General features: G+C 42.4%; 1 protein-coding gene across 2 annotated transcripts in view; it reads right to left on the reverse strand.

Moving 5' to 3' along the window:
* The window catches only part of ZNF704 (zinc finger protein 704), a 390701-nt gene that overhangs the window by 18014 nt on the left and 348208 nt on the right, over positions 1–24479 (reverse strand). The window contains exon 8 of one of the 2 annotated variants that reach the window (XM_029591538.1): positions 4292–4389. In XM_029591538.1, the coding sequence (XP_029447398.1) occupies positions 4292–4389 (98 nt within the window). Of the gene's footprint in view, positions 1–4291; positions 4390–24479 lie in introns of those variants that run through there. The other variant, XR_003854854.1, reaches the window with a different exon arrangement.

The raw sequence follows: 24479 nt of genomic DNA on the forward strand, positions 1-24479 counted from the left end.
TATTCAATGGAGATACTAGGTGATACATTTAAGACAATTAGGAAAATTTAATCAACGCATAATTAAACTCTGGAATTCGTTGCTGGAGGATGTAATGAAAACTAATGTAACTGTGTTTAAAAAAAGGTTTGGACAAGCTCCTGGAAGAAAAGTCCTCAAACCATTAAGGTGAATTAGGGGAAATCTACTGCTTATCCCTGGGATAAGCAGCATGAAATCTATCAACCCTTTGGGATCCCGCCAGGTACTTGTGACCTGGATTGTTCACTATTGAAAACAGGATTCTGGGTTTGATGGACCTTTGGTCTGACCCTATATGGCAAATCTATTTTTCAGACTACAGATTTGTGAGCAAATTGACCATCCATGACATGGAATGTGGAATACTTACGGCCCAATTTTAAATGGCCTGCATGCGTAAAAAAAACGGGGGTTACATGCGCGGTTGGGCCGTGTGTGCGCCGTGCACTTTTTAAAAGGGGCACGGCCGTGTGTGTAACCCTCTTTACGTGCACAAGAGCCAGGCCAAAGAAAAGGGACGGTCCTGGGGGGCAGGGAGAGGCAGGGCTGGAGGCACCAGTACAGCGGCCATCTGACACTGTGCTGGGAAAGCGCACGCCAGCAGTTAGCTGGTGTGCGCAAGCTGCTTCTGCTCCAGAGGAGCAGCAACTTAAAAAACAAAAAAACCCCAAAGGTAGGTAACATTTAGGAGGTGGGGAGGAAAGGGGAAGGAGAAGGGAGGATTGGGTAGGTGGTAGGGAAGTGCCCTCCCAGTCTGCGCTTTAATTGGAGCAGACTGGGAGGGAACAGGGGAAGGCCACGATGTGTTGCTGTGCGAAACTTAACAAATTCTACCCCCCCCCCCTTGTGCGCGCCGCCCAAGATTTTATAACATGCGCGTGCTGGTGCGCGAATGTTATAAAATCGCACATCTATGTGCGCGCCCGCGTATTTTTAAAAAAATCTACCCCTTACTGTGGAACTGATTTCTTGTCCTTCATATAATTTAATACTAGTTCATCTCCCCCTTGCTATCTTTTCTTTTGGATGAAGTTAGAAGGAAACGGGTAGATTTTCAAAGGGATACGCGCATACCCCCCGAAAACCTACCCCAAACCCCCCCTGCGCGCAAGCCCCGGGACGCGTGTAAATCCCGGGGCTTGCATGGAGGGGCATGTCGGGGGGCGTGCCGGCAGTGAAACGGCGTTTTGGGGGCGTGTCGCACGTGACACGGCGTTTCGGCCCGGGGGCGTTCCGGGGGCGTGGCCGCGGCCTCCGGACCAGCCCCCGGGACCGGAACTCGGAGCGGGGCAGCTGGCCGGCGCGCGCAAAGTTACGCCTGCTTCCAGCAGACGTAACTTTGCTGACAAAGGTGGGGGAGGGGTTTAGATAGGGCCGGGGGGGGTGGGTTAGGTAGGGGAAGGGAAGGGAAGGTGCGGGGGGTTGGAAGGAAAGTTCCCTCCGAGGCTGATCCGATTTCGGAGCGGCCTCGGAGGGAACGGAGGCAGGCTGCGCGGCTCAGCGCGTGCAGGCTGCCGATTTTGGGCAGCCTTGCGCTCGCCGACCCCGGATTTTAATGGATACGCGCGACTACACGCGTATCTATTAAAATCCCGCGTGCGCGAACAAAAGTACACGATCACGCTAATTTATAAAATCCGGCCCAAATTGTTTGTGCACATTAAATAAGAAATGGACATGGGAGGAACTCTGAAGGCAACTCATCTTAGACATAAGTTTTATTCTCTAAGCCACACATTAGCCAAATGAGTTACTGACAAATTTATCCAAAATGTTTTTCCCATCTTTTTTCATGGCTGCACTTTTTAAAATATTGGATCCAAATAGAATGCAGATCTAATAAGCTGAAACTAAATCATAAGACCGAACTTTTATATTTAAAAAGGCTGCATTGGCAATTGGATAATCCCCAAGTCCAAATTGAATCATATTTCATCACTCCAAACACTGAAGAAAAAATATTTGGAGTTTGATTTGATTCAGCTTTAACAATATGAAAACATTTGTGTCATAGTAAAAACTTGTTTTTCCCATCTGTGGAAAATACTGTATGATATCTCCTTCCATATCTGGATAAAGGTGACATTTGCACTTTAGTCAGTTGCTGATCACAACACTTAAAGGTAAATTTTAAAAGCCATACGCATGCCGAAGCCAGGATATATGTGCAAAAGTCTGGCAAGCACGTGCTGCGTGGATTTTAAAAAGTACACAAGCGTACACATATCTCCCGGTATGGGCACACATTTTTTTTTTTTTTTTTACAAGAAATAGGCGGGTCATAGACGTTGCAGAAAATATGAGTGAAAAAAACTCATAAGTATTTATGTGCACCAATACACCGGAGTCCTTATCCATGTAACTTTACTTTGGCTATTTTTATTTATTTATTTATTTAAGGTTTTTATATACCGGCAATCATGAGAACATATCTTGCTGGTTTACATGAAACGGGAGTGCATTAAATACATCAACTAGGAACTGTTGTGACCGAAGGAATAGTTACAAATAACGAGGGTAGAAGAACTTGGAGAAGGAGGAAGAGATAGGAAAGAATAAACGGTTAACGGTATACAGATAAATTAAATTAACTGCTATGTACAAATGGCATGATTAATGGCTGAATGTTATGAGGAATCCTTGGTTTGTGTCTTTGGCTTGTGTCATTGTGATGTGTTATGGATGGTTATGGATGGCTATGTTATGGATGGCTATGGATGGTGTGTAACTAATAAAACAAAAAAAAAAAATGAGGCTAGTTAGCAAGGTTTTAAGGAATGGGGTAAAAAGGAGGCTTATTAAGTAGGGTGGGTTAGGTAGTCCTGTCCTTTAACTGGGTGAACTGGGAATGGACTGGAGAAAACGGTAATTGCATCGGAGAATCCCCCACTTATGTGGAAGATGTGTTATTTGCATGCAGTTGCGCACGTCCATAAACAATTATGCGTACATGTATGTGTGTACAGCCTATTTTATATCATGCGCACATGTTATAAATTGGCTGCATCCATTAGTGCGAGCCGGTATAATCGTGTACATGTGTGCTTGCATGGCTGTTTAAAGGTAACCGTCTTATTGATTATTGCAATTCTTTATTGATTGGCCTGCCTAAATATCAAATTCACAGACTTCAGATTATTCAAAACATAGCTGCTCATTTGATTATTAACTGTAAAACGTATGATCATATACAGCCAGTGCTTAAGATAATCTACTGGCTGGCTGTCACTTACATACTGGTATTCAAGTTGTTCTTTATAGTTTTCTGCATTCAGCATGACCAGGCTCCATTGTATTTAGCAAAAGTTATTTCTTGGCATTAGCCCATTTGGGTCTTCCAGTCCTCATAGCAAGCATTACTGGCTATTTCAAGGGCATGGGATTTTTTTTAATTTTTATTTATTGAATTTTTCACACATATATCAAGAATCCACTTGAATCAGTAAACATAGAAAGAATTTAAGCAAATGATCACTAGGAATTAGTTAGATTTGAATTTTTAAATGCATTATAAGAAAAACAAACAAAAAAAGATTATCACAAATGATGGCGCTGTCTGGGCGGCCCGTTGAGTGCAGGGGCACGCTGTCAGGCTTACTGATGCGCTCATTAATCAACATTTGCAAGATGAATACATAAATCTGTTGGTGGTTTGGGGATTTTCTTTTTGGTGTTACTATTTGTGCTGGAATGAGATTCCGGGCTCTTTTTTCTGTTATTATGAAATACAATCTAAACCAATAGTAATAATTCTGAAATAAAATCTAAAGCAATAAAATAAACATAAGCATATCCCATTCCTAGTCCTCAACACAGGGTCCAAGGGCATGTTTAATGGAAACTAAGCACAGGGTTCTTCCATCCATCAGACCCGCTTTGTGGTATGCATGATCAAATAATCTCAGATTGGAAGTAGATTATACTACATTTCAAAACTTCATTTTTTCTTAAGGCTTTGCTTAATGTAATTATATAGTATATTTGAACTGTTACATAATTATATTATATTCTGTTTCATTGTACATTGTCTTGTAGTCCAATGGGAACAAGGCGATTTATAAATCCCAAAATACATACATGAAATAAATAGAGAGAAATCTAGGAAGAAAGAAGGTAAGAAAAACATGCAACTCCCCCTGAAAACCCCCCCCAATATTTCTTTCAATTTGTGGGGGAAAATATTGCACTGATACACACAGTGTCTGCCGGTTTGCATGAATTATTATTAGGTCATGCTGTCTATCGCATAGCTTTCCCAATAGTCTCATACCTCAGCCCTATCCCAGCTCTGGGTGGAGATGACAGAACGGTGTGTGTTGGCTGCCTTTGTTCTCCAACCCCCACAGGTCGAGTATGTGTTGGTGAGACCTAATACACACAGACACACATATACACATATAATTAATGGAGTACTTTCATCAAATATAGGTATTATGAGGTAATTTTGTCACAGTTTACATAAATCTGATAGCAAATACATGCATAAGTTACACCAATTTTCAAAGCAAATTTATGCACAGAAGTTGGTTTGAAAATTATCCCAAAAAACCCATCTCTTATACCATTCACCAAATTTTTTAAATTTTTCTATATTTATTTTAAAAGCTTTTATTATAACAATGTATATGTCATATCTTGTTTCTCATCTAATTCTTTTTCTATGCCGCATATGATATGAAGTAAACCACCAGAATTAAGAAACTTCTTCTCTTTAAGGACTTTTATCTCTGTAACGATTTTTAGCAATTTAAAAAAAGAGAAAACCTCAGACAGCGCACCCACAAAAATATTTAGCTTTTAATTTCTTGTGGCGCTCAGCCATTTAAGTTGCCATCACAGGAAAAAAAACACCTTTTAAAATTCTTACATTGCTTAATAACATTATCACGTTTCATTTAGTTTTCAAAATGTCCTAAATTAGAGCATGCACTTATCTCTTCAAATACAAAAACACTCTAGAAGAGACGCGGCCATTTTATAACATATGCACGGATATACATGCGTGTTATAAAATGGACTGTATGAGTGTACATGTATGTGCAGTTTTATATGTTATATGTAAACCGAGGTGATGTGATTCACTTGCCCCGGTATATAAAAAATCCGTAAATAAATAAATAATAAAATAAATATGGACGCATGTGCACAGAAATGCCAGCTCTACTGCGTAAGTGGAGGGATTTTATTAGATACGTGCGCTGACACAATTACCAGTTTCCCCAGTCCATTCCCAGTTCACCCAGGTAACGGATAGGACTTCCTAACCACCCCCCCCCCCCCCTAGTTAATATGCCTCCCTTTTACCCTTTAACTACAACCCTTAAAAAGCCCACTAACTAGCCTTGATTTTTTGGTTTCATTACTTACACGCCATCCATAGCAAAAGTAAAGTTACGCAGTAGGGGACCCTCGGCACGCGCTTGTGCGGGTAAATACGGGCACATTTCCCGTCGCATACCCAATGGCCCGCCCACACCCCTTTTTTTGCCTTTCCCATTTAGGCGTGTACCAGGAGATAAGGATGTACTCGGGCACATTTTATAATCTGCACAGTGCGAGCTGGCGCGAGGTATCTCCCGGCTTCGCTGCGCTCAGGGCTTTTACAATTTTTCCTTTATGGATCAAGGGGGCTACAAATTAGCAAAGTCTTGCCAAAATCTGGCAAATTTTGTTTGTTTGTTTTTTTTTGGGGGGGGGGACAATTTTCAAATAAGCGATACGATTGCAAGCTGTGCAGGTATTTTTAACACACGCGCTTTACATTTTATTCCCCTTTCGAAAAGTTGCATAAATTTCACAGGCAAAAAGCACCCGCATTCTTTGTGCCTGCTCTTTTGTGCAGGCAGCTGAGAGGGGGAGAACCAGTGCACCTCCTTGAGAAAATGTCATGTGCATGTGAGGTTCTCCTCCCCCTCCCCGATACACACACCCACCTCTGGCAATGCCTCCTCACAGTCCGGCTAAAAGTACACCTGCTATGGAAGGTCAGTGTTTAGATGAGCTTTTTCACCCAGGTAAACTGTTTTGAAAATTGTCCTCTCTGTTGTTTCTGTTCCACTGCTATGATAATATGGATTCAGGAGCAGGGATAAAGGAAGATGTGCAAACATTGAATACTAGCACCATGCTCTACAATACTACCTTAGGGAGGGCAATTTTAAAAGGCACCTGGGTAAAATGGCCTGGCTGGGTAAATGTATCTGCCTGGTGAAACTAGATGGGCATGTCTAGCCACAGCCAAGAAAGGCCAAGCCGAGCTCAAGGGAGAAAAAAAAAAGCTTATTCTTTGCGGGTAATTAGCTACATGGACCTTCCACCTCGTTAGGCTACTGAAAAACCTGTCCCCGTGGAAGACACCAATGCCTCATCAGATATTACTAGGTACACCACTTTAATGTTTGTGCTTTACAAAAATGATTCCAGTACGAAGCAGAAAATCCCTAAAGTAACCCCCTTCCCTCGATTATTTTGCATTGCTGATCTTTTAGAACAAACAACTGAGATTCACTGAAATCTTTACAATATTTTGGGCCTGGTTGCCTGCCTCCTACTGCTCTTGGTTTCCACACCTACAGAGGCCTTCATTCATGACTACCCAGATCATTCTTTTCTTTGCCCCTTATTTTTTTATCCCTCTCACCCTTCACAATGGCAAGCTTTTGGCCAAAAAATAGGAACTGTGGTACTCTTCAGAACCCTTCATACATCTGCTTAAATATTTATTGTAACTGTTAAAAGAAGACCTCGCCTACAGCACAACCATATATACTCTGACCCAAGAGACAGGGCTGAATACCTCAAAATCCTGCCTTAATCCTTCATTTTAAAAAATCCAGAATAAATCTACTGCAGTGCAAAGGAAAGAAAACCACAGAGCAAGTACCCCTTGTAGTTACATACAACACAGAGCTGGAAAAATTAAGAAGAAGCATGAAAAGATCTACAGCCACTACTGCTGGAGAATGAGTCACTGAAAGAAATATTCCCGGCTCTGCCAGTTCTAGCCTTCTGCCAACCTCCTAATTTGAAGCAAAAATGTGTAAACAGCAAGTTTCTAACAGAAACTCCAAAAGAAACAAAATGGCACCTATCTCTGCCATGTACTATGCTGCAGACTATTCCAACACATATCACAGGACCAAACAAACACTCACATGAGAAAAACATTCAATATAAGAGGATCCTAGTCATGCTCCTCCTCTAATGTAATGTATATCATTCAGAGCAAAAAAGGTGAAAAAGCATGCTACATTGGTAATACATATCACACATTAAAGGCAAGAGTAAATTCACACAGACATGAGATTAATCACCACAGAGATGATCAAGGCAACACCTCTGTGTGGGAGTACTTTTTAGAACCAGATCACTGTGTCAATGACTTTATGATCCAGATAATTAAAGGAAAATTTAAAACAATCCAGAATCGTAAGACTTCTAAAGTTAAAATGATTACTCACTTGGGAAATGACAAGAAAGGACTCAAAACCTAGGTTTCTTAACTCGTGTAACGTAAATTACATAGAATCACCAGGGAAACCACAGGAACATATTGTTACGCCTGTCGGTCGCAGACGGCTGCGACCTCTCATGCTCACCTCTTTTTTCCCCGCTCCATCAAGTCTGGAAAGAATGGCGGCCTCTGCCAATTCCCGCCGACCTCTCCGGCGTTCCTGGGACAGCGAGAGCGCTGCCGACCGCCATCTTGGACCCGGAATCAGCTAGGCGTGTGCAAGGGCCTCTTTTGAAGATGTCATGGTGGGAACCTCGGGGGCATCCCCTCTCGATGACGTCAACCCGCTTGCATATTTAATCCAACCAGCCCTTGCCTTCCTTGAGTTAGCAAGGAGTTCCATCTTGCTGAATTCTCCTCTTCAAGGACTTCCTGTTCCTGACTTGGTCTTGGCATCTGGACACTCTGAGTACCCGCTCCTTGGGGGCTCTCCTTCATTCCCGGCTATCCGCTCCTCGGAGGGTCTACCTGCCTGACTGCTACAGCCCTGCTTCTCAGGTCTCTCTCTCTCTCTCGCTCCAAGAACCATCTTCTGTGAGTACCTCTACTGACTTCTACTACCCGGACTGTACTGAGGATTCCACGCGGTGTACCCCGTACCCTGGGCCACTACTGCCTTCCTTCAGTACAAGTCATTCAGCTTTCCTGCACTACAGAATATCTGCACACCAACTATGGGAGCCACTTCTGGGTTCCGCCACTACCGGACCTGTATTGCTGAGGTGCCTTCACTCGTCGGAGGGGATTCCCGGCGTAACCCGCTCTGTGGGCCACTACCGGATCTTCTCATTTGTGGTCTCACTCTGGGCACTCCCCATTGCTCAGCACAGTATTACTACATCTGCTATTCTGTGGACATTATTGTTTTCTCCATTTATAATAAAGTCTCTACTTCTAGCTGTGTCCCATGCCACTGAGACTGCGCCTGTTGATGGTGAGGCTCACAGGACTCCTCCCTGTGGGCGGTGACACCTCTCATATCTCAGCCCAGGGTTCACATTCTTCCATAATCATAACACATATATTTCACAAGGAGACCTTCAAATAATTGAGCTTACTATGGGAGCATTGCAACAGCGTTGACCAAAAGGTTTTCTGTTACTGTCTCCTTAACGCTCATATGTTTAATCTTCGTTCTCAGTCCATTCTTTTTTTTTTTTTTTTTGAGAAAACATTTTTTGCTTTTGTATTTAAAAATCAAAAACAGGAGCAGAATGTATGTGTACTCTAACATTACAGTAAATCAAGCATTATAGCAAAGAGTATAAAACAGCATTGATATGTTCTTGCCCTTCATTCAATTTTTTTCCAGTCCTCTCCTAATAGCGTATGCATGGGATGCTAGTGTACGAGATTGGATTGTTAAAGCCGTATTACCTCAGCTGACAGGAAATGAGCCAAACGAAAGATCATGTGGTCATTTTCCATGTCATAATTGTGATTTATGTGACACCACTGTATCTGGATCAGTTTGGATACACCCGATCACAAAATTTGAAATTAAACTGAAATCCTATACTGACTAATTCTGCGAATGTAGTCTAAGTGATAAAATGTGATTGCCCTCTTTTGTACACTGGAAGAACTGAAACACTATTGAAAATAAGACCATGGGAGGAACTGTGATGGTGGTTCAAGCCATTACTAATATTTCCCTTGTAATTTGGATATTTAGTAGCTGTAGGAGGCTTTCCCTGTGTGATAACCCCACTTTTTTGGGGGGTATGGCATCTGGGGTATTATTTCCCAGGAGCATGCTCAGAACATCAGTGGAAAGGAGGAGCTGAGAGAGGGTAGAAGGCTAGAGATAGAGATTTCCCCAGATTCTCAAGGAAGCAGTGGTTTGAATGTCATAGGAAAGGAGAGTAAGTGATCCCTTCAGGATTTCCACTATTTTACAGAGCTTTGGATCCCCTCAAGATCCATAAGGAGGAAAGTGGAGATTGGGGCTTTCTACAGGGTCTCAAAGGACAATAGCTGAGTACCTTTTGGATGTATCTTTGCTCATCACTTTTGCATTTTGATATTGAAGGAGCTTTAGATGAAAGATATTTTGGACTTTGACTTGACCATTTTGAAGGGAAGGGTGTACCCCTGGTATCCCAGAGGATTGGGACAAGGATCTGGTTATTGAGGGACCTGAAGAAGCAAGGGGTAAGAAGATTGTGATACTTTTTGATACAAGGACTCAAAACGGCTATACCCCATTGAGATCATGTGATAGTTTGAAGAAAAATTAAAACTTGGACCTACTGAAATTGGACACTTTTGTATGTGGGGACAGTTGTCCTGCAGTTTTTGTGCTTGGGCATTTTTTTCTATTTGGTGATTTGACTTTATGCTAGAACCTCATTCCAGTTTTCCCACATTGCAAGTGGAATTTTTCTTCATGGATAATAGTGCAAGAGATGTGAGAAGGGAAGTAATACCTAAGATGGACAAATTGACAATAATCTTCATTGCTATTACATTTTTGATGCTATACTTGATTTTTGGTATTGTGACCTGGATTATCCTTTTTAAGTTACAGTAAAGACTATTTTATTTGAACATCATTCTTGAACTCCAGAGTATGTTTTCCTGATTTTCCTACCCTTTTTAGTGGTTGAATAGTATGGCTGGACATTGGTGTGAATATCCAGCCATACTGCCTTCATTGCTCCTTCTCTGGACTGTTTGGCACCTATTTGAGGTCCTCTACCTCCAGTGTGAGCATCAAGAGTGAAGAGTGGATAGAAATGCCAGGGGCCCCGGAAGATTATTCTTCCTCCCCATCCATACTGATCCCGGACCTGTACCACCCCTTGGTGATGGATAAAGTAACAAATGGGGGGACCAGTTATACACTGCAGCTGTTTGAAAATTTAGAAGGCACAAGCAAGCAGCTATAGTGAACCACTGTATATTGTATGGTCATTCATTTGAATCATTATGGTGAGTGTTATTGACTCTGTGATACAATCTGTGTGTTGCGTCCGTCGGTCTCAGACGGCTTTGCCCCGTATGCCTCACCTTGTTCTCGGCTCCTCCCGCTTACCTTGGGAAAATGGCTACTGCCGCGTCTGCAAGCCGCCCTCTCCTGCGTCCCCGGAATGGCTATGGCATTGCCTCCCACCATGTTCCTCCCAAGGCCCTACTAGGGTGCACGCGCTACCCACATCTTTATTCTAGCTATGGCGCGAACCTCGGGGGGGGGTCCTCCTCGAGTGACGTCACAACGTACAGGTATTTAGCCTGCCCTCACTTGCTAGCTAACCGAGTTAGCAACGACCGGATACGACTGGAGTTTGGATTGGACTCCTCCGGTCTACGCTGCTCTGCTGCTTCCGTGCTGCCGCCTGAAGCTCTCTCTCTCTCTGCCCTTCGGGGTAACTACTAACCTGGGTACCCACTCCTCGGGGGCCCTTCCTCTTCTTTCAGGTGCCATACTGGGATCAGGTACTCGCTCCTCAAGGGCCTGCTCTCCCTGCCTCAGTGCCTGGAAACATCTACTTCTGCCTGGTGGAAACCTTCTACATCACAGCTACCATCTAGTGAGTAATCTAATTCTCAGTCTATCTCATCTACAGCTTTGCTGTGCTGGGAACCCTTGCCAGACTCTCCCAATACCAGCTTGGTGAGAAGGGCCCCTCTGCCGAGGGTCCCTGGACTCCTACATCAGAACCTGCTCACTACTGCCACCTCTAGTGGCTTACATCTGCTGTATAATAAAAGACAATTCAGTGTTTGTGTGTCTTGAGTCTAGCCCAGTACTGTGGCTCCCCACGGGGCTCCTCTCCCTGTGGGTGTGGTCATCTGCCACAGTACACAAGAATCCACTCAAACACCTCAAAACCCTAACACTGTGCATGGAGGAGATATTCAATTTAAATTACTTTTCAAAGAACATCATTTTATGTTTGGCCAGCCAGGGGAATGCCACAACTGGCCACACACACCCAAGATGACGTCGATGATGCCTCTTTGATGCCACCATTGCTCCCGGCCAGGCGCTTTCTAGATTCGCATACATGCAACTGTGCACATTTGATATAGGTCTCTTGGCAAGAACAGAGGCTGTGGCGCACCTTCTTGACAGCATGGTTGGGTATTTAAACCCCAGTGACGTTTCCAGCTATTGGCTCAGCAACTGGTCCCTTGCCAAGAACAGAGTGTGTTGCTCCGGTCCCAGCCTTGCCTCACCCAAGTCTCATTCAGCCTTGCCTCATCCAAGCCTGTCTTGTCCAGCCTCCCCTCATCCTTGCTTCATACCCTTCCATCCTTCTGCCTGCTCACTTGGATCTAACCTCTGCTATGGACATTTACTACTCTCTTGTCTATCAACTAGACCTGACCTTGCCTGCAGCTTACCCTGACTTTTGGCCCATCTCTGGACTCTCTCTTGAACCACCTTCGGAACCCACCTAAGTCCTACCAGTCCCTGGCACCCAAGGATTCAAGCTGCGGGGAACGGGGCTGGTTCAGGTGAAGCTCCCACTTGTCCCAGACCAGGGTGTATTTGCCAGCTGTCAGTAGGGGCCAAGTAGATTCACCTACTAGGCTGCATCAATCCCGCTGCAGCATGAGCCTCACAATCATTGCACAATGCTGGAGCTTTTTGTTGGACTCTATACAACCAGGCCGGATGAACAAAACCATAGATTGATTTACATCGATTTAGCATCAATTTGCCTTCATTTGTGAATGCAGTCTTTGGGACTGGAGTTCTACACTGGGATTAGACATTTAGTCTTTGAAAAGCTTTGCTTTGATTGGACAATTCTTTTTTTTATTTTCCTTCAATATGATTGGTCACTTGCTGACGTTGTCACTTCTAAATGTGATGCTTGTGGTGTTGTGCTAGCTTGCAGGTTCAGTTAATTTGTAGTCTGAAGTATGTGAATACACAGCAGTAATACATTTTTTATATTCAATATATTTTCTGAAAATATCAATAGTTAGTTTATATTTTGGCAGTTTATGAGGAAGAAATGTCAGCATTTGGAAGCCCCTGAAGAAGATGTCGAAACACAGCCAATGTCAAGCTGGCTGATATTATGAATGGTTTCATTGCATGAAGCTGAATTCAGCCTCTCTCACATTTGGAGATAATATCACAGTTAAAGATAAATACTGTTTTTGATTTTTAAATACAAAAGTCAAAAAAAGTTTTTCCAAAAAAATAATGGACTGTTTCAGATGGTTAAACATATTGGGCTGGATTTTCAAGGATTTACGCGTGTAGAGTGGCTTACGCTCACCGGACCTATTTTCAAAAGGCCCGGCGACACACGTAAAGCCCCGGGACGCGTGTAAGTCCCGGGGCTTGCAAAAAGGGGCGGTCCGGGGCGGAGGCAGGGCCAGAGGCTCCTGCTGTACGGGGATCGGGCACTGGCAGTTGGCCGGTGCGCGCAGCTTACTTCAGCCCTAGGGCTGAAGTAAGTTTTGAAACAGAAGAAAAAATAAGAAAAAGGTAGGGGGGAAAGGGCGGGGGAGGTAGGGGAAGGGAAGGGAAGGTGGAGTGGGTGGTAGGGAAGTTCCCTCCGAGGCTGCTCCGATTTCGAAGCGGCCTGGGAGGGAACGGGGGAAGGCAGTATGGCTTGGCGCGGGCTTGGTGTGCTGCCTTCCCCCATTCCCTTCCTCCTAGCCTGACATTCCCACCCTTCCCCTAACCTCCCCCCCCCCAACTCTACTCTAATCCCCCCCTGACTCGTCTTACCGTTTGCGCCTACCGGCAGCCTGCTGGCACACAATCCTCTGACACAGTGGCAATGGCCGCTGTGTCGAAGGCCTCTGGCCCCGCCATGCCCCCTTCCCGCCCCTTTTTGCAAGCCTCAGGACTTACACATGTCACCAAGCCTTTTTAAAATAGGCCCGGCACATGTAACCTTTTTAAAATCCAGCCTTAAAGCTGTACAAAAACACATAAGAAACGGTACCTTCTCAGTGGAGCTTACACTCTAACCAAGACTACATACAGGGCAGAAGAGACTTTGCAAATTGCATTTATTAAGAAAATGGTTAAAATCAATAAGGCTGTAAGTGGGACAATCAAGAGTTATTTAAAAGCAGCCTTATAAAGATGGATTTTTAGACTGGATTTGAAGGCGGCAAGAGAGAGAGCATGATGCACCAACTTGGGAAAATAATTCCAAGCATACAGTGTGAATAGGGGGAAAGCAGAGATGGTAGAGGAGAAGGACATAGGAGTAACTTGCCTGCTGAGTGGAGTTCATGAGGAGGGGTGTAATGAGAGATAGGAGAGGAGAGGTAGTGAGAAACTGCATAGTGAAGGCTCTTGTGAGTAGGAGGAGCTTGAACTGTATGTGGAAATGGATAGGGAGTCAATTCAGTTACTTGAAAAGAGAGGTTATATGCAATAGGTGTAGCAACCTTTGTGAAAGATAAGTTGCAAAGCTGAACTTTGGATAGATCGTAGTGGAAAGAGAGAGTTCAGTGGGAGATCTGTGAGGAATAGGTTTCAATAGTCTAAGTGGGAGTGATGAGAGAATGGGTAAGGTTTCTGATAGTGTGTTCAGAAAGGAAGAGACATATTTTGGTGATGTTTTAGATAAAGATACTACACCTTTTAGGAGCATTTTGGATATGTGTTGAGACGAAGAGAGAGGAATTAAAGATGACCTTAAGGTAACAGGCTAAGAGAACTGGGAGGAAGGGTGACTGTTATCCACACAAATAAAGGCGGAAGATGGGAAGTGGATTTGGGGCAAAAGATAAGGAGTTCTGTCTTGGCTATGTTGAATTTAAGGTGGCAATGGGATTTCCAAGCAGAAATGTCAGACAAGCAGGCTGAGATCTGGAACAGATTCCTGATGAAATCTCTGGTATAGAGAGGTAAATGTGGGAACCATAAGCATAGAGATGGCATTGAACACCATGGGGCTAATGCAATAAAGTATGCGCAGCCTAGCGCAGAGGTTTATGTGCGGTTGAACACACGTTTTGGACGTGCTAGACTAGATGCAATAAGAAGATTAGCCATCCAAAATGCTCACCCAAACAACTGTGTACCTGATAGCACTCATCACATGTAAATTCAATGTAGATGAGGCTATTAGTTATTACCCCCGATGCAGAAAATCACTGGGCGCCTAACATGCACTTTTTAATGCAGAAAATGTAACTCCAGCTCCGGTGCTGGCTTTAAATCAATCCACGCGTCAAGGGCTCAGGAAAAATTAAAAAAATAGTGTCCTGTGTGATTTAGACAGCAACCAACAAGGGCCCAGACTTTTATGGTCTGGGGAGCTGATAAGCATGGGGGTAACCTGCACAGAGCAGCAGTTACTACTCTTAACAGAAGGCATGGACGACTATCCTTAACCAATACCCTTTGATGCTTTTGATGCAGCTGCTTCGATGGAGGGGAATAGAGGGTGGCTGGAAAGAGGAATTTGGATTCAGAGACAACTAACACGAGCCTTGACCGATGCGGAGATATTAAGGAGAAAACACAGGACTGCTTCTATGGCCAAGTCCATAAGCAAAGCACGTAAAGCAGCACTGACTAATACATGGGGATAACCTGCACAGTGCAGCAAATACTACCTTGGGAGGCTTGCTGGGCAGACTGGATGGACCATTGATTCTATTCTGCCATCATTTCTTTTTTTTTTTTTTCATTTTCAATTTTCAGTATTACAGACATTAAATAAATGCCATTGAAATATAGGCGTAGTAATTTCAAATATTACAAGCTTCAAGCAAGTGCCATTAAAGCATAAACACAAACAATTTCACACAATTTAATAAACTAACTTCTTTAGTCTTAAACCAAAATTCTGCCTAAATATTACTTATATACTAATGGGGGAGATTCAAGGGTTAACCTAGAGCAATATCAATTCAATTCAATTGTTACCAAAATATCAGAGAGTAAGGCAGTTAAACATTTTAAGCTGCTGAATATTTTTATCCTATCCTTTATCTAAATCCATGGATGTAAGTGTATAAAGTTTTCCAGTTGTTCTGGGTCATAAAAGACGTATCTATTTCCTTCAACTCTCAGTACAAATTTACACGGAAATCTCAGTGTTACTTGAGCTCCATGTACTCTAACTTGTAAGTCCTTTGAGTTTCCTTAGAAACATCTGGGTATATCCAGATTTTCTGGTTAAGGTAGAGGGCAGTACGGTTTTGCAGAAAATTTTTAATAATAAATGTCTCTTTCCAAAGGTAACATGAATTTAACAAGTAGCGTTCCTCTTCCTTCCACTTGAAAGTCCTGAGACATTTCCAGAAATTCCGTGATATTCAGAATGTTTTCCCTGGTTTCCATCTGATTTTCCATTCTTTCTTTAAGTCCAGATACAAAAGAAACTTTATTCAGAGTCGGTTGTTCTTCAATTGGTATCTTTAACATTTCCTTTAAATAATGTTTAAACTGTTCCTTTGTGGAAATCAGTGTACATTTTGGAAAGTTTAATATTCTAATATTAGTGCTTCAAGATTTGTTTTCTAAAATGTCAACTCTTCTGCTTAGTGCCATTTCACCTTTTATAATAGCATTTTGAACTGAATTTATTGTTTCCATTTTTTCTTCCACTTGTACTATTTTCTCCACTTGCCCAGTGGTAACTAATTTTAAATTAACAAACAAATCTTGTGTGCCTTTTAATGCATCTGTTATGGACATTAAAGAGTTCTGCAAAGTAGAAATGGCGAAGCATAAATATTCTACTGTTATATTCTTAGGCTTTTCCAAAGGCTTTAGTGAAGGAAAAGATATCGAGTGCATCTCAATATTTAAGTCCTCAGGGACTCTAGATAACTCCGATGGAATCCTCAGGACAGTCTCATCTCCTCCTTCAGCTCGATCGCTTTCGGAGAGTAGCCCTCCCCCCACCGGGGTGGAAGTCCTCGATCCACCCGTCATAGTAAGGGCTTCGATCTCCCCAGCTAAACCCACCTCGGGTGTGCTCACACCAACCAATGCCATCCGTTGCAGGAGTGGTTCTGGGTTTGTCACTCCTGTCCTTGCTGGGGGGGAGGGAGTGAGCGGCGCTCCAGGATTCAAAGTTATTTCACCCGTAGGTGATGCCGTCTGCTTGCCGCACATCACAAGCACGGGACTCTCTGGAGTTCTTCCTGCCTGAGGATAGAACCCCACTATCGTAATCTGTACCAAAGGAAGATTTGTGGCACCCGAGGAAGTCTCTCTTATCCTGCCTTTTCTCTTCGTGTGAGGCATGGCATTTATTCCGCTCAACAACTGTAAGGTAACTTTCACAAGACTCAATCACGGGAGCTCCAAACTCTGCGTCCTCTCACATTGACGCCATCTTGGATCTGACCGGCCTATTTTGCCATCATTTCTATGTTACCTTTATTCATAAACACCTACTGCTTGCGGTGTTTAAAAATAAAAGTAAAAAGTTAACAGCTTGATGAAAAAAACAAATTCTGGACACATAATATACACGCACAATCGACACACTTCAGGTTGATTTCGCCCCTCGCTATTTTGTGTATGTGTTTGGTGTCCAGAAATAGACCTGAAGTGGGATAAAATGGACTCTCGTATTGAGTGCCCATTGCAATTGAGGGCACACAGTCACGTCTCCTGGGCACCTGAAGCATTTGAGCGCTAAGGACGAATAATTCTTTCCTAGTGCGTCCTTTTTAATGCAGCAGCTCATTAAAATATAACATCAGGTGCACAGCAGAGGTAGCTGTGCATGTCTTAGGAAATTGGGCACTCAATACGAGCACCCCCTTTTAATGCGTGTCTTATTGCATTAGCTTGCATGGGAGGAAATCAGAGAGAAGAAAGGAGGGTCCAGGACAGAGCCCTGAAACCCTGCATTCAAATGGACTAACATTATCCTAAATAACTGTATCTCTAACATATAGATTCAATATTCCTTCCAGTGTATCCATTCAATGTATCACTTTTCTGTAACTAACTTTACAAAGTGACATAGCATTAGTAAGTCAACAACCTAGATCAACATGTAACATGGTAACATAGTAAATGATGACAGATAAAGACCCAAATGGTTCATTTGGTCTGCCCAGCATATTGCTTGGGTGGTAACTGCTGCTCTGTGCAGGTTACCCCCTTCTCCCCTGCCTTCTGTTAAGTGTAGCAATTACTAATCCTTGCAGGGAGTGGTAGCTGCTACACTTACCCCCCATGCTCCCATGCCTTCTGTTAAGGGTAATAACTGCCGCTCCATGCAGGTTACCCCATTTGGAAATGTTACATCTAAAAGTTAGCTATAGTTCCACAATATTATGTCTTCTAACTTGTTCTTTGTACCAACAACTTCTAGCTAAGTTGATTTATTGCAGGGGCAGTGAAATGCCTTTTTGGATGGGGGGAGCCCAACCAAGCTCCTCCCCTACCTCTGCCTCCAGCTCCCATTGCCAATTTCTTAAATTACATTTACAGTTAATGTCATTCTTTCGTACATACATCCTTCACATAATCATACAGTATAATTATTCATGCCCAGATGAACTAATAAAATGTTTGATGCTAGAAAGCTGACATAGTAGGTAAAGGGGAAAAACAATAAAAACAGCATTACTACTAGAAATGTCAGTATTAAATGAATATTCTGTACTATGTATGGATAGAGAGAGAAGATCAAGTATGATGAGATGTAATCAGAGATCAAGAAAATATGGCTTAAAGATACAGCCCCAATTGTTTGTGCACCACTCACCTAATTAAAAAGTTATCCAAGCTCACTTTGACATGTTGCCTGTACATATTACACCATACAAGCTTCAGAAAGAAGCCGCTTAGCACAAAGCAAGTATTCAGAAAAGCACTTGCAGTAAATCTGAGAGACTGTGATCATACCCAACCATCCCTGGTTTTTAAGAGTTAGGCTCATTCTTTTCATGATATGTGCAAGACAAACCCAATAGAAATCCTGCACCTCCAGCTCTGTAAATATATACTCTCTGTTGACAGAAACACCTCCAGCCATACACCCCTATAATATTGGAGGCAGAGCAGGATATTTTCTTCTAAACGTCATCATACAAAAAATTTCTGGTGTCATCCAAGTAAAAGAAACACAGACTCCTTCCACTGCCTGGCACATTGTGAAATACTACAAAATCCTGCAACAACAAAAAATATTCAGCACATATGTAGCAAACTTACTATAGCACAGCAGTATTAATACACAGGACTCCAAAAACAGCAACCTTACCTATGAAACGGCAAATATTACACCAAGCCCTAGAAGACCAAAAGCCCTCCCACTGACAAAAAAAGCAAGACCAGTGCAAGCATGCAGGGAACCATGTAGTGCTGAGCCAATAGTGAGCACTTCTGGGATGGCCTGCCCCAAAGGAAAAGTTGGATGGGCTACTGATGCCTATGATTTAATGTGATCTTCCACAGAAGATTATGCAGCTAATCACACTAAGAGGGTAATTTTATCATACAAATCACAACTGAAACAATATAAGGCCCAGAAGAAGAAGGCAAAGCATTTGGTCTTTACTACCCTAATCCAAAATAGTGGCAATAATCCAAAGGTCTCATTTGGGATTGTGCGGAGCCTAACCTCAGACCTTAATACCAATTCTGTATGTCTGATTAACAGCTTTTGTGATTTTAAGGACAATACTACATGCAATTCTTAGAAAATAAAATGGAAAAATTCAATGACAGCTTTGCTAATGTACTGCAATGGTTTAAATCTATCCCAAATCAAAACCAAGAAAGAACCAAAAAGGTCTTATCCATAAAGACCAAAACACAACAAAAAAGACCCTGTCTATATATTGATTTATAAATGCTATGCCAACTATACAATATATTTAAATTGTAGAATGCCGCATCAGCAAGCCAGACAACGGCAGTAGTATAATTTGCCGTCTGGACTGATCGTCACTTGCGGCGTGTATGTTTCTTATTTGCTACGTATTGGAGACGGCAGTACGTTATGACGTCATTACGTTTGTAAAGCGCGGGGTTTTTTAAAGAGAACAGCGTTCGGGCTTCATTCGGTCCCACACTGGAGAAACAATTGCAGAGACGTTCGCGTCCAGGAAGAAGGTTTGTGCTGTGCACTTCTTGAAGATAAGTACTCACTCAATCAATTACCTCCTTTTGGCTAAGTTCATACTATTTGTTTTTTGTATACTTTTATATTAACAGCATTGTCCTGAAATTCAACTTTACAAGTACTCCTGACGAAGCGATACTGTGATCGCGAAACACCGGCCGTTGTCGGGATTTTCAATCATATTATGGGACATAGATGTGCTTTTGATAAACTGTGGACTTGAAAAAAGATTTAATGAAAAAACTAGCAAATAAGAAACATACACGCCGCAAGTGATGATCAGTCCGGACGGCAAGTTATACTACTGCCGTTGTCTGGCTTGCTGATGCGGCATTCTACAATTTAAATATATTGTATAGTTGGCATAGCATTTATAAATTAATATATAGACAGGGTCTTTTTTGTTGTGTTTTAAATCTATCCCAAACACTTTTACTGTAAAATGGGAAAGATACCATGAAATCAATACATTTGACATTGTTAAAATCATTTCAAACAGTAATCCATCCTGTTTGCTGAATTCATTTAGAGTCTGCAATTTAAAAACTGCAAGGGACTTTACTGCCCTTTTTCTAACATCCTTGGTTAACTTCTCTCTTTGGAGGGCCATCTTCCAGAGCTATTGAAGCTTCCATTGCTAAAAAAAAAGCCTACCCTTGATCCAACTGTAATGGCCAGTTATAAATCTATTTCTTCTTCTGGGTTTGCGACTAAAACCATTGAATCTACAGTACTAAAACAACTGGTCAAGTTTGTTGAAGAACATGAAATTGTCAATCAATTTCAGTTTGGCTTCTAGTGCTCTTTTAAGTACTAAAATATTACTACTCTCTCTGACTCCATTAGGAGATGGCTGGAATCTTCTTCAGGATATGTCCTAGTTATGCCAGCTAAGTATTTGACACTGTCGAACATAAGATCCTTTTGTACAGGCTGAGGGAAACAGGCATCTCTAATACAATCTGGAGATAGCTCAATTCGAATTTAACTAACAGGCCACGACAAACGAAAATTGCTGGACTCCATGCTGACTGGTTTCCTATGTGCTCAAGCACCAGTAGGGCTCTGGGTTGTTTGTCCTTTCATTTAATATCTATTTGGCACCTATATGCCAGCTATTAGCTACTCTCTGTGAAAGATATTGAATCTACATGGACAATGTCCAATTTTATATACTGTTGTCCACTTCGTGGTCTGACGTCTCCAATGATTCATAGAAGGCTCGCTTTAAATTTGGCAAAAACAGTAGTGATCCGGCATAGTAATACAGTATCAGATCCGCTAAGCATATAGATTGAAAGCCTGACATATTGATGTCTTCACAGACCCAAAGTCTTGGAGTAATAATTGATTCTAGGCAGTCTTGTATCTCCCAGATAAGAACAATTGTCCGATCAAAAATTTTATAAATTATGGTTACTGAGGGATCTTCAGCCATTTTTACTTCCCAGTAACTTCTGGTCAGAGGTACAAGCCTTCCTGATGTTAACAATGGATTACTGCAACTCCCTTTGTATTGGCCTTGCAACCTCATCAATCAAACCTTTGCAATTGTTGCAGAATGTTGTGGCGCTTTTAACCACTGGCCGTAACAAAAATGACCATATTTCCCCAGCACTTGCAGACTTATATTGGCTCCGAGTCCAGTCAAGGATTAAGCACAAGTTTGCAATGTTAGTACACAAATTGATAACCATCACTTCTTTACTTTGGATAAATGCAATGCTCCGGATGTAAAACCCTACAAGATCGTTGCATTCTCCGAGGTCGATGCTGGATATTCCCGTGGTCCGATTAAGTCAGGCTTTGTGAGACAAGGGAGTGTGCTTTTTCCACTGCGGGACCTACGTGCTGGAACACTTTTCACACAAGAAGTTGGGACGATGAGTGTTTAAAGGGATTTAAAAGTGTTCTAAAAAAAACAAACCTCCTCTTCAAGCAGGTATTCTGATAATTTTTTTCAGTCTAAAGGAGCAGTACAGCAGGTTTCAATGCCTTTTTATGTGTTTAAGCTGTGTTTTTAATTTGTGTATTTATTATATATGTATGTATTGATTTTAAGCCACTACAGGCCTTGGTATTAGCAGACTTTAAATACAATTAAATAAATAAATTGTGTAGATAGAGGTAAAGTCTGTGTTAAACTTATGTGCATAAGTTCACTTTGAAAGCTCCTGCTTAAGTGCCCAAACTCAACCTTACAAAGTTACACCTGCTCTTTCCTGAAACTTATGTGGGTTAACTTACAGTACATAAAGGAAAGATAACTTCCAAACAAATGTGTGCTGTGGCATATATACATATATATATGGGCACGAGCAGATCTAGGCAAATATTTTATAACCTGCATGTAAGATATATGCTAGCTTTATACAATGTGCGTAAATCCATATCAAATTATATATGTGTATGTATGTTTACGCAAAAATACATGCAATGCATTGAAAACACATATATCAATGCATTGAACACATATAAGTTTCCTATTTTTAAAATATATGCGTGTATATTTTACGCAAGAAAATATTGTGGACTTACTTGTATATATTGGTGTATTTTAAGACATGTGCACACTTAGGGAATTATCAGTTTTATCAATTAGTCCACCAGTTTGCCCAGCCCTTCTCCTGGTCATGCAGAATCCCCTTATTTCTTCAGCTTGAACTCCCCTCAGTTCACCCAGACTTCCAACCCCAACAACAGTACAGAAAAATCATTTTTAATATCACTTACACCAAATGATGGATTTAGAATTTTATTGCCTCTAAGCACTGTTGGTGCTCTCGCCCTCCCTGTTCTTTCCCTTCAGACAGCAGAGCAGAATATCTAAGGCACAGCCTTCTTTGTTCTGCTTATTTTGCTGCAGGCTCACCTCCTCCTCTTAAGTCCATGAATGACAGGAAGAGAGGGACAAGATTAAGGAGCAGAGTGACTGTTTCTTGGCGTCCTGCTATGAGCTGTGGCCTCACCTCCTCCCTCCTGTTTCTTGCACAGGACAGGAGAGGAAGGGCTGGAATAGGGAGAAGAGCAGTTTTTCTTTGCTCTGTCCCTTCCAGCCTCATCCTTTCCTTCCTGTTCTCTGTTCTGGAAGGGGAGGGATTGGAGCAGGAAGCAGACCATTCTCAGCTGAACGAGATTCAGCAGAACTAGGAGGCAACAATTTTCACCTGACTTGCTGCCCTCCAGAATTTAGCCACCCTAGGCACAGGGCTAGTGCCCCTATTGGCAAATCCAAACCTGCTTATGCCAAATAATTAGCAGGTGTAAAAATACACAAGTTGGCAAATGTATGTATGCATAAATGTTAGTTATGCCCCAGAAAGCCCTTAAATCACCCCTTTTTACATGTGTAACTCCATCCCCTGGTGCAGATTGCAATCCAATGGGGCCATAAAATAATTTATAAATTCTTTGGGCAGAAACCCTGACTAGCTCCAACCTCCCTTCCTTCCCAGGATGTAGGCTCTTTCGACTAGGGGATGAAAGAAGTCCTCTCAGTTTCCAGTGTGGGATGGCTAATTCTTTCTCTGGAATTCCCTGGGTTAGGGAAATTCTGATACTCGGGGTGCTGTATGCCCAAAAAATCAAGTAGCCACTGTTGCAAATGGATGAAAAATGACACAGCACCATAAATATGGATTTTACAGGAATTTCCTCAATCTGTGCAGGAATGTGTGTCGCCACTATCTAGGGAACTACTACCTTCCAGGGTTTTGGAAAAATAGAGTCCAAGGTGGGCAGGGTATCCTTTGGATGGGCAGAACACCCCTTCCAGATGGCCAGAATACTAAGCTGCTGTCCAGAGAGTTAAAAGTCTCTATTTCCCCAGGGTTTGAAGAATCACCAGGTGGGTGCCTTCTTGAATTGTAGGCTTTGCCTTTACACACTGTTAGATGATTCCAATGCTCTTTATTCTTATGCAGTCATTTTTCTTTCTCTTTGAATCCCTGATAGAAGAGATCGCTTGGAGCAGGATCCTCAGTGCTCCCAACATGAAGGTAGGGCAGTCAGAACTTTCAACCTGGACACTGAAATTAGACTTACAAATCCGAAGACAACTCCAGGGTCACTGGCACCCCCTTCCTCACCGAGGCAATGAGGGGCAGCAGGTCTTCCCTAACCTGCCTAGGCCCAAACCTAGGGTTCCCTGTGCCTTGAGGCCAGGAGCTGAACATGCTCCAGCGAGGTCCCTATACTCAAAAGCTAAAAGTCCAACAAATGCACTCAGTGGGATCTCCCACCAGCGAGGTTGTGTACTGGCTGGGCAGAAACCCTCCAGACCCTGGCCAGGACCACCAAACAGGGCTTACTTGGCTAAAACTGGCCGGGCCTGTAAAATAACAAAAAAGCATAAATCTTTCTACCTCTGAACTCTGTTCTAAACTCAAAGAACTAACTTCTAAGGTGTAGCAAGGGTGAAATTATATACTGTTTCAAGTGGGCTGGCCATTCCAGAAGGAGGGGCTGTATTTGAATGGATCCTTCCTTCATCCATCCTACTCTATCTGACACTGCACTAACCCAGAGCTTATTGGTAACCCGAGAACTGCCCAGGTTACACGTGCATATGTGTGCACGCAAAAGTGAAAATACATGGAATATGCAAGTAGAGGCTACTTATGCACATATATGCTAATTTTTTGTGCGTAAAGTTTTGAAATTTCAACCCCCAATGAACAGTGGCATGCTCAGCTCAAAGATATGATTAAACTTGCAACCTCAGAAAGAATCCTTCCTTAGCAGTGGGTATATTTTTTGAAACCCGCATTTCAACTACATTCCAGATGATCATATTAAATCACCAGGTTAGCAGAATTAGAGTGGAGGAGGAAAGACTGATGATAAGAAAAAACATAGAGGAAGAAATAAGTAGTTTTCCTGCTTATAAACACATCATCTTGAGTTTTCAGATA

Source organism: Rhinatrema bivittatum, chromosome 2 (genome assembly GCF_901001135.1).
Source record: "Rhinatrema bivittatum chromosome 2, aRhiBiv1.1, whole genome shotgun sequence".
Classification (NCBI taxonomy): domain Eukaryota; kingdom Metazoa; phylum Chordata; class Amphibia; order Gymnophiona; family Rhinatrematidae; genus Rhinatrema; species Rhinatrema bivittatum.